The sequence below is a fragment of the Stegodyphus dumicola genome, chromosome 8 (genome assembly GCF_044657685.1).
Source record: "Stegodyphus dumicola isolate Sdum_Otavi_A_Nest chromosome 8, ASM4465768v1".
Classification (NCBI taxonomy): domain Eukaryota; kingdom Metazoa; phylum Arthropoda; class Arachnida; order Araneae; family Eresidae; genus Stegodyphus; species Stegodyphus dumicola.
Window position 1 is genome coordinate 68,250,390 of NC_140775.1, and position 12,218 is coordinate 68,262,607.

The window sequence follows — 12,218 nt, forward strand, 5'->3', positions numbered from 1 at the left end:
TAGAGACGCAGAGCATTTATTGCATTTGCAGACAGTTTGAATTTGCGCTGTTTGGCAGTACATAGGCGTGTGAAAGTGCTTTTTCTGCTCTCAAACAAATTAAATCAAGAGAAATCGCATTGAAAGTGCTTCACTGGAATTGACCCTGAGACTTTGTCTTACTGAAATTACAGTGGACATTGATAAACTTGTATCAAAACAGCAGTGAAAATCATCACATTGATTTCTAGACTGTACAATAAAGTGATATATTAAACTAGTGATTTGTATGTTATTCATTTTCTTCCTTTAATGTCTCTGGCCCTCAGTCTCCTATACTAACATCTGATTGGCCCTTGGATGTATAAAGGTTGGACCACACTGATCTAAAATGTGAATACAATTACATAGCTGTCTCTCAGAACATATTGATTAACTCTTTCCCCATCATTGTATTTGTTATCGATAAAGTATGAAACACTAGCATTCTATAGATTGCCTAGGCATTGTATATAATGCCAGATGATTTTATGCAAAGTATGAAACAAGAGAATTATTACATACTTTACATAGGCATTGTATATAATACCTAGGCATTCTATAGATAACAGATGCTATTTGGGCAAAGTATGAAAAAAATGTTTTGATAAGGCTATTATTTAAAAGACATTCATTCCTCTAAAATACAAATGTTGTTTTGAAAAATTAATGAAAGAGTGCCATTAAAAAACTGTTCTTCGAAATATGTAAAAAAAAATAAAAGATAGTGAGGTGATCTTGATACAGCGTAATAAATTTGTATTTTCTATCTGGCTGAGATTGGGAATCAGTAAGATCCACCTGACAACAGAAGTTAAATTCAGAAACAATCATAAGTCTCACATCAGTGCCCTTTTAAATACCTTTTTGTTTTTTCTGACAGGGCTCACAAAAATGGTTGTTACAGTTCAATATCATTACATGTAACGTTTTTGTAATTGGTTGAAAGTTTTTTCGGCATTCTGTCATGTCCTTCGTGTGCAGTACTCAAATGAGTTTTCATGAAATACAGAAAATAACTCAGCGTCCGTGATGCAATACTGCATAGTACTGATGCTTGCTTGAACAGGATAAATGAATGTACTTTTATTTTCCACAAACATCACAACCTAGAGATTCAGCAGTCAGTAGTACCGTGGTTCCTTCTTAGTCATTTTGACCTTTTTATGTCATTTATTAACTTCTGGTAAGTAGTTTTGAATAGGAAGTGTATTTTATACTTTTCCGGTTTGTCATTCTATAGAATGTCGAATTTCATTACTTTACTGGTAACATATCCATTGTATTGTTCCAAGACTTCATCCTTTGAGTTGGACATTTCTCATCGAAAAGAAAAAGGGACAATGAGAGATTCCAAAGCTCAAGATGGGCACTGAACCTGTCTATTGCAAGAACTACTTTCACCAGTATGTTTAATACCAACCATTTTTGACAAACAAAAACTATTACCAAATAGTATGATTCAGCACCAACAATGCATAAGTGTGACATAACAATACAATGATAAGATCTTTGCCTTGGCATAATGTAAACCTGATTATTCTAGAAAAGCCTATTTAACCTTTATAAAGAATAATGTAAGTTAACTATTTTTCAATTTTCCATTGCATCTTGGAAAAATAGGTTAACTTTGTGACTTTCCTTCCATGTAATAATATGCAGTTAAGTATTTTTAAAATTATGCGATCCTAGCATCAATGAAACCATGCATTAATGGAAACAATATGTCACTTTATTTGAAAACAGATTAAAAATGACAACATAGTTTGAAAACTTATGATAAGCAATTGAAGTTTTTAATATGCTATATCCTTAACTTGTAACCATTGATTAAAATCCTTAATTTGTAACCATTGCATCCAAAAGTTATCTAATAATTAAAGAACAACCTTTTGTTTAAAACTTTTGTCAGAATGATTGGTACATGTTTGGCAATATCTATTTTGACTTTCATGGTTGATAGAATTTCATTTAATGACATAGAATTTCTTTTGTTTAGGTAAGTAAAATGTAATATAATAAATATTTGACCACTTAGAATTAATGCTCTGCTAGGAACAGTATATAAAGTGTTAGATAGATGAATGTTTTTTCTTATTCAGCTTTCCCCACTTCAGTCTTGAGAGTTTTCATAAAATGTAAAATGCTGCTAGTTAGCTTAATAAGCTAATTTTTATTTGGAAGTTGAAAAAAAAAATAAATAAATAAAAAAAAAAATAAAAATAAAAATAAAAATAAAAACTATGTTTTCTTGATTGATTTCATTTCATATATTTCATTCGTAAAGAAGGCACTAAAATTAAATTCAGGTACTACAGATTTCATCCCTAAGACATTTTGCTGTAAACCTTTTGAGAGGGAAATTTTATGCAATAGAGTAAAGTAGATTGGGCTGTAGATAAATAAAAGACTAGAAAAAACATTAAAAAAGAAACAAATCTGGAACTTTTTGATGAACCAATTGTAAATTCAGAGTATTCTTTGAATTGTTTTGAAAAATGCCATAAAAACAATTATAATCTAAAATATTTTTTAAATGTTTAACAATTTAGTGGTGTTGGTTTAGAGCTGGAAAAAAGATTAAAAACTAATATAATTTTTTTGTACAAGTTTACTCTATAGTTTATGACAAAAGGTTTATAATAAAAGTTACACAATAAGTAATAATGGTTTTAAAATTTCCTACCATTATCATTTTTGTGTTAAGTTACTTAGACAGTGTTGATGATCTTTTTATATATCTCATTATCTTAGGTAAACCTGAGCTTATTCATCGTGCTGACTTACGACTGTCAGATATAGCACGAGAACTTGACAAAGACTGGTTGAAGTTGGCTCAACAACTTGATGTCACAGAAAATGATATTGAACAAATAAAAGCTGAGATAACATATGATCAATCTGAACAAGCTCTCATGATGTTAAGGTTGTGGCTACAAAAGTCAGGATCAAAAGCCACTGGTAAATATAAATTTTATTTTCTACACCTAACTCATAAAAATATTTAGCTTATTGATAAATGGTAGTTTTATTAAATTTCTGGCATTTCAAAATTGATTTACTGGAGTCTTTTTCCCTGCTTTCAACCTCTTCAGAAAACTTTACTGAACACTTCTGTTCTACAAAGGCAATATATTTAAATAAATCTCCATTTCTTAAATGGGATTTAAACCTGAAAATAGCAGTTAGGCGGTTAACTTTACACAATGAGGATGTATCAGAGGCTTATTTATACTGTCTATAAGGAAACATATATACATTTTTTACATCATATTGGATCACATAAAAGTTATGTAACCTATTGAAACTCATAAAGAAATTATCATCAGTGTTTAGAAATGTATTTCATAAATTTAAGTAAATCTTAACTTTTTAAACCATCAATATGTAAAAGATTCAAACAATGTGGCCACTTAATGCGATACAAACAGAGTAATGCAAGAAACTAAATACAGGAAAACAAGTAGTTTTGAAATGGTTACATAATCCCACCTTTTGTATTGTAATATATAGTATATGTTATTATATTGTAATATAATACAATAAGAAATAAGATTTTAAATCCTTACAGCAGATAAAACATTAAAAAAAAAAAAAAAAGAGAGAGAGAGAGAGAAAGGAGTTTGTCAAGTCTCTTAGGAAGAACAATTATTATGTCCTTATCAACTGTGCTTTGAGTACAAATCTGGCTGTTTCTGAACATGAAACAATCCTTGCTTTGGTAATATCCTTAGCATTGTCCAGTGAAATATATCTCGGTATTAAAAAAAGGTAGAACTTACCACAAGTTAGAAAAAAAAAGTATTTTTTACATTTCACCCAAAGGGTCTTTTTTTTTAACATTTTGTGTGTTACCTTTATTTATTAAATATCATGTTAATTAGGTATTCGGGATGACCATATTCGGTGGAGGATTACGTTATTCAAAATTGGATAGCTCTAGGTACCGTTGTTTTATCACAATGCAAGAAACATACATACATTTATGCAGATTCTTCATTATTTAATTTCTTTAAATATAATACAGGGTAGTAGCTTTTGGTGGCACCAATATGAAAAGTTAAACAGACATTTAAAGTTTTTGATGCAAAATGCCAAAATGAAATTAGTAGCCCTTCTTAGCTAACAACCTTTGGGCTAAAAATTATTTCTAGATCATGAATTCCTTCAACTACAGAATCAAACTGAAACAAAATTGTGTAGGAATTATCCTTGTCGTGTGAAAAAAAAAAAAAAAAAAAGAATGCAGCTGAATTCAAATGGTCGCTTTGTTAAATTTCTATGAAGTTGTGGGTTGCATGCCTTCAAAACAGTGCTGTTTTGCACTCTTATATACATTTTTACTTTGCAAATCTCATAATTATGAGCGTTGGCTATAGTAAATAGTAAAACCTAGATTCCTAATAAGGCTCCTTAGGCTCTTAAACACGTTCAACGTGAAGTCTTATACTTTCAGACAATGTTTTTTCTTGATGAATTAATAAATTTACTTATATAAGTAATACATATAGTTATAGACATGATTGTAATTATATGCCAGTATCAAGTTACTCATTAAAACTTAATTCAAGAGGATAAAGATATTACAGTGGTCTAATGATGCACTTGCCAGCAACAAGTAGTTTAACCATGCATCTCTTCCCGGAAATAGCTCAGTAACACATCCCAGTGACCAGATCAGACCTTTTGTGTTGTTGCAACCAATAATTACTATTTCACCAGGAGCAGTTTTTTAATCTCCGTAAACATGCTTCAGGGTTGTGAAGAATTTCACTCGGATATTCTTGCTGGAATTGCTGTCGTAGATTATTTCTTATAAAATGCAAGTAACAAGCATGTTTCAAGAGATGCTTTGAGTCAATTATGTCCAAATTAGTCATAATATTCTGCTTTATGTCCTGAATAAAATATATTTTTGTTATAGCTGTCAGTTCATTGGGATCATCTGAAAGACATGCTAAATATCTTCTATTTGTAGCATATTAACATTGTAAGATATGAAGTTTTTCGTAAATTACTAAAGCCTTTCCCAAACATTTCTTTTAAAATGGCTTAACACTATGTGTCTGGTGTCAGTATAAATACATCAAATCAGAAGAAATAATCCATTCATAAAATTCAAACATTTATTTGAAGACAATCACAAATGAGAATCATTTACCTCTCCTCAGATGAATATATAATATTTCTAAAACTTCATAAAATCATATTATTCAATAAACAAGTTTAATATTTTTCTAGTAAAGTTTCTTTCAGATGCATCTCAAAAATTACTATAAAAATAACATTTTCTTGCTCTTGATACCCTTTAATCACACAACTCTTATCTGTAAATGAAACAAAATTTTTGAACTAATAGAAAAAGATAATTCAATCTGTTGCCCCTAAAGCAAGTGAAACTTAATTAAAACTACAAGATTATATTTATACTCTCACTCACATAATAAATGGGGAAATGTGAAGATGTATTTGCCAACGCTATGAATCATCCTCTCCATCCTCCATACCATGGCACATCGGGAGTACTAAGTTTCCTCTTTGTCTATTGTAATGCACATTTAATTTGTATCTGATCCCAATCAAAAGAATGAAGAGCCTTTGATATCTCAATGAAGTTACTACCATTATCAGTATAATTGTCAAACTTCTTCCTCATCTGGCAAAAAATCTTCAAAAGGCTTAAATAAAAGGCTCCATGGACAAATTTGTAGCCAATTCCGAGTAGATTACTCTGTAAACTGCACGTGAAAATAACACAATCCATACTTTAATTCTTTGTTGGAGATAAACAGGGCCAGATAAAGTTGTTGGAGATAAACTCCCTTTACTTCAAATGATGCAACTCATTTAATGCTGTCCACATGGTAATGGAGCAATCTCTTGTATTACAGGCATAGTCAAATTTCTTTTACAGATTGTACCTTTGTTAACCCCTTAACTGCCACAAGTGTATATATACACCCTTCCAAAATACTATCATTTGCTTTGTGCTGCTACCCGTAAAATTATTCGCGAAGCTTTGGAATGCAACACTACAATGACCTTGACAAGGTATGCAAAGGAGGATACTATTTCAAAGAGGGGGGAGTTGGAGAGGGGGATGTTTGCTGTGAAAGTAATGACTACGCGGTATTGGCTGGTGTTGTTTGAGTAAAACGTATTTTTTTTAAAATTCTGTGCCTCTGTTTTTGTTTACTTTTTGTAGTAGGTTCTAGGAATAAAGAGATATAATGGGTGTTTCAAACCCATTTATCTTTTTTGAATTATTTTTTGATGAACTGCTTGGGCTTCATATTGTTACTGAAACTAACTGTTTTGTAGACGAGTATATGAACCAACACCTTGCAAACGAAAAATCAAGAACAAAATAATGGCATTCAACAAGTTCAGAAAAAATATGTGTTTCTTTAGACATACTGATTTCACAAGGTATAACACTGAAACCTGATACTATTACACTTTACTGATCTAAAAATGGATTGATCGAAACTCTATTTTAGGGATCTTTTTTATTATAAAAACATCATTTTTACTATACTTACATCTTTTTATTATATTTTTACTCAAAACATTAAATTTTGTGCATTCATTTTTTTCTTTTATTCTTTATTTTGTGAAAGTAAACAGTTTTTAGAAAGTAAAACTTGCACTTATTTTCCCCCTAATACATCGCATAACTACGTGCGCCTGTGTGAAAAACCATGGCACTGGGAAATGAATCTTGTATGTTTTCTGCGGCAGTTAAGGGGTTAATAACTTCTTGGACTACCCTGCAACCTCAACGAATCCAAAGCATTCTCATAAATAATTTAAAATTACTTGAGCACCTCCATTTCATTGTTTTATGGAAATGACAATCATTAGCCAAACAATAGGATGATCTGAAAGTACTGTTGTTAATTGGAAGTTGTCAGAATCATCCCCTAGTATTAATCTACTTTTTACCTTTAAATACCATCATTTTTAAAACATTGAATTGATTTTGTGTATTTTTCTTGACATTTACATGACTATTCAAACAGAATAATTCATGTAATAGCTTTTTCTGCCATTTCCAACTCTTGGCCAGTAAGTTCACCTGCAAATTTAGAAGATCCTCTTTTTGAATTATGGCAAATTCCTGTCATTCAAAGGTTTATAATGTTCTGGAAAAAAAAAAGAGAAAAATTTTTTCCTGTACTTTTTTTTTTTTTTTTTGTATCAATATTTGTATTAGCAACAACTGTTTTCCATCGCTGTAATAGCGCTTCATCAGAAAGAGCAATATTTACTCATGGCCAGTTTTCTCTAGATTCTCATAACCAGTTTGGTCCCACTACTGACTCTGCAAAAGTTCAAGCCAGCCACAAGAACATGGTAGCAAGTCTGCTGAATTGAATTCTCCAGCTTTTAATTTATATATTTCTTTCACTCGATTACTGACAAACATACTCCAAGATTTTTTTTACTCACAATCCAGTGAATCTGTTCAGTTAATAAAACAGCATTTGAGTCTGTTCAGTTATATATCTTCAGTAACAACTGGAAAGCTTAAATTTTTTCTTTTCCTTGCACCAATTGTAGCTGCTAAAAGTTCCGGTCTTGGAATTGTTAGTTTTTATGTAGGCATTACATGAGAGTAACTGAACTGATATATGAGTATCATCTTCACAATGTAAAAATGTACTACAGGCATGAGCATAAGATGAGATCTCAGTAAATATATGCAAACTAGCTGCCTTGTGTTCCCTTCATATCATTTTAAAAAAATCATGCATTTGCTCAGCTAGATTTGTATTTTTTATCCATTTCTTATAACAAAACTGAATTTATAAAAGCAGTGCTTCATAGCACTCTCTTTTGTCATGCCAAGCTTAGAAGAATTTAATTAATAATAATGCTGCAGATGTAAAATCAATGGGATCATAAATGCTGTTTATCACAGACAGCACTTTCCTTTTTGTTATAGTGTAGAGTCAATAGTACTTTTTGAAAGCAGAAGATGTGAAAAATGTGCTATGCCCTTGGCGGGACTCGAACCTGGACCTCTTGAATAGGCACCAAGTGTGCTACCATTACACCATGAAGGCATGCTGAAAGGAGGGGGAATACCTCATATATTCCTCCTTTTAAAAAGAGCATCTAGGGATTAGGGGACCCAGTCACCAAATCCTGGTGGTGAAGAATCATCATCCATCACCTTTTGGTTCGGGCGCCACTGTAAAGTCATTAGTAGTCATTCATTGTAGAGTCAAATTTATATTTTTCTCATGTATGCTTATCTATTATGACTGTGGGAAAGTTTTCTCTAGGATGCAACTCTTTCATTGAAACAAATCAAATTCCATTAAATCTAATTTAGGTAAAGTGAAAATATCATTGGTGTCCATACATATATGTATTAGAAAATATGGATATCATTAGTTTGATGAAGTTAGCATAGTTAGTTTTGATCTCAGTGAGTTTACCCCTGTATATTTCAGCAGTATCAAATTCTATTTTATAATCATTGAATGATGATAGATCAGTATCTACTTTAAATAATATTTCTGCTTAATCAACAACTTTATTGTATAAGATACTTAAATTCTTACCCATGTTTGGCATAGAAATAAAGCATCAAATTCTTTACATGCACTATTATTTGTAAGTGAATGCTGAAACGAGTTTGTTCCATTTTATAATTTATCTACCGCTAATTCTTTCTCACCTTCATTCATCATAAAATGATTTAAAATGTCCTGTCCCAGACACTGATGCTGAAACTCATAATGAATTAAGCTCCTTAAAAGTCTTTTGTTTATTTAATATAAGTTAAATCATAGAAACATAAATGTTTCAACTATTAGCACATAAAAGATTAAAACAGTGTTGCCACTTAATGCAGTACACAGTTATATAAGAAACTAAATACACACACACACACTCACAAAGGAGTTTTGAAATCGTTACAACATACATAACTAGTGAATCAGAAATTCTGAACAAAGTAATACATATTTATTGATATGACTGTTGAAACCACCTGCTTTAAGTACATTAAAAATCTTGTTCATGATTTTATACTTTAATATTTTTTTGAATGTCTGAATTTTTTGTCAATTTTCAAACAACACATTTTATCTTTAGCAACTGCTTATTTGATTCTCTAGTAGTGAACCAAATTTTTAAAATATATGTTCATAAATTTGTAATATCATAAACTTGAAAATATTTCAAATCATAGCTGTGCTTTAAGCTGTTACACATACATTATGAAAGCAGGTGTATTTCATAAAATCTTTGTAGTATTATAGTTTATGTATATGCATTAAAATTGTATGTATTTTTTGCAATCACTTATCTTTGAATTATGTTTATCATATATTATTTTGGAAACATTATTATGTTTCAATATCATTAAAGTAATAATTTTTCACATTATCTGTTTGATACATTAAAAGCTAAAAAACTAATAGAAAGTTTGGGAGGTATAAAATAGTATACCTAAGTAAAATTTCAAGGAATTTCGTATATTACATACAGTATTTGATTACTTATGTTCCTGTGTGTGTTTTCTTAAAACAGGCAATGAACTTGAAAAAGGCTTACGAAAAATTAATAGAGAAGATATCATAAAGAACTGTATGTTCAATGTGGAACTGGTAACTGATGATGTTGAGAAAGCAGTTGCTAAAGTTCATCTTGATCAATCAGGTAAATTAAAAATATTTCATACTGCAATATTTTTAATAATTCTTGATAAAAAAGACTTTTGTAATTCATTTTTTTAACATTTATGTGGTCAAAGAAAATACATATATCAAAATAAGTTTTGCTAGAACCTTGAATGCTGTTTGGTAGTTTTATTTCATATATAGTAAACCCTTATTGAGGGCAGATTTGTGGTGTTTGTTCATCACATTATCTTAATTATTTCAATTTGATTTGCCCAATGCTAGAATTTTATTCATATGTGATTCAACAATCATTCATCAAAATTTAATTCTTGCTGGCATCTGCCCTGGCCAGAAATTACCAACAATTTTAAAGGATTTTTGTTAACTGAAAGTGAAGAGAAAGAAATTGTACAAATGCAAAATCAATTGCTGGGGGAGAATTTGCAGGTATGGAAGAAAGGAAGATCATATAATTAATCAAGAAATGATGAATGAAGAACGGGATGATCTTATAGCACCAACGGACAATAAAACCAATGATAGTGAAGAAGATAGAGTGCCTTTACCTTCCAAGAAATTAAATAAATTTCTAAAACAAAGCACAGGAACTGTGCTACAATCATTGTTGAATCAAGTAAGGTAGTAATACCACAAAAGTTAGAAAAGTATTTGTAATATTTATCTAACACCATTACATATATGTAAACACCAGAAGTGGTTTGTGAGGTTCAGGTCAGGTAATTCTGAACTTTATGATATGCATCATTCAGGAAGACCAGTGTCTCTTGATAATGATGTTTTATCAGCAGAAATGAAAGTAGAACCTTGTCTAACAGTCAGAGAGTTATTAAACAAGCTTGACACACCTTTTCTGACTATTCAAGAACTTTTGAAACTGACTGTTAATGTTGACAGAGAAGATGTTTGGGTTGCAAATACTTTGCCAGAAGAGAACAAAGCTAATAATTCAATCACCAGTAATTTATTGTTGAAAGGGCATAATACAGAAGCTTTCCTTGATGAAGTGATGAATGGAAATGAGAAATAGATCCTTTATGCTAATCCCAAGTCTAAAAGACAATGTCTCTTTCTCAGCCAAATTCCACTAATTATCCCAAATCCAGGCCGTACACCGTAGAAAGGTGGCGGTGCCTGTCAGTGAAAAACCTAGGGGCATGTCAAACCATAACTGCAGACAGTTAAAGTAAGCCAAACTTTGTCTGAAAAGCATCTAGCCCTTTTTAAAAGAAAAACTTTTAACAGCACCATTCTACAACATGACAAGTCAAGACTATGCTCTGTAAAAAAAGACTCTGGATAAAATCAAAAAATTAGGATGGAAGGTATTACCTCACTCACCTTATTAGCCTGACATCATATTCCTTAACTATCATTAATTTAGATTGTTACAACATCTCTTGTGTGGAAAGAAGTTTTGAAATGGGTAAGAAATCAAAAATGGAATTTCCAGTTTATTTGATCAAAAACCTACACCTCAAGAATTAAAAATTTGCTGATTAGCTGGAAAAAAACTCTCTGATAAAGAGGGTGATTTCATCATTCACTCAGTATATATATATTTACTAAAAAATATTGATTATATTAGCTCCTAATATAAATTTAGTAAAAGTATCAAAAAAGAGTGAACTCATATGTAGGAAGTTTAATTCCGAAAATTGTGTTTTAAAATAACTTGAATGAAAATTATTAAAAATGTTTTACGGGGACTTGAATTAAATCATGAATAACAAAATTTCAAACTTTGAAAACGAAATTAAATTAAAAGTAAGTAATTATCGCTACTGATCAGAACACCTTCGCTTTTATGCATGTTATTATTTGCTTCTGAATTATGGAGAAGAAAATATAATATTGTTATATGTTCAACATTCCCCATTAGTACATGGTGAATGTCGACATTGACCAGTGTAAGTCAGAAATAAAAGTATTTGGAAAATATTTCGGACATACACCAAGAGACTATGTGAATGTTGACATTCGCCAGTGAAAGTCGACATTCTCCAGATTTCGGTCTTTCACCGTAACATATATATTATAAAATTGTTTTAATTTGATTAAAAATACAACATTTCTTTCCAGTGCTCCTTACATGTAAGTATCTTCAAAATATTATAAATGTTTATATGAAAGATTATTAATATTAGTACAGTCAAAAGTCGTTAATCCAGACTCGTCGGGACTTCGGCGATTCCAGATTATCGATTTTTCCGGATTATAGATCATCAGTTTAAATCTCATAAGATGGCATGCAGAAATTCTAAAATTAAAAATATTAAACCGTAATTTATGAAATAAAGAACAATTATGATCTAAAGGGTATCAAAATTTACAAAAAAAAAAAAAGCTTAATATTTATTTGTTTACTTTATTAAACATTTCTTTCAATGTAAGTTGTTTAAGTTGCTTCGTTTTATGTGATAATAATTTCTCTTTAATTCTATAAACAGACATAATTTCTTGTTCAGTTACAAAGTTCCGCTGTTCAAGTCCCATAATTGCTGTGCCGAGAATACCGACTAACTTGTCAATCGAAATTTTTTC

The 12,218-nt window shown here is 30.5% G+C and overlaps 1 protein-coding gene across 20 annotated transcripts in view; it reads left to right on the forward strand.

Annotated features, from left to right (window-relative positions):
- LOC118191434 (uncharacterized) overlaps window positions 1–12,218 on the forward strand; it is a 587,182-nt gene that overhangs the window by 472,927 nt on the left and 102,037 nt on the right. For all 20 annotated transcript variants that reach the window (XM_085821953.1, XM_085821952.1, XM_085821944.1 and 17 more), the window contains 2 exons: window positions 2,773–2,979; window positions 9,565–9,693. In XM_085821953.1, coding sequence (XP_085678079.1) covers window positions 2,773–2,979; window positions 9,565–9,693 — 336 coding nt within the window. The remainder of the gene's footprint in view (window positions 1–2,772; window positions 2,980–9,564; window positions 9,694–12,218) is intronic.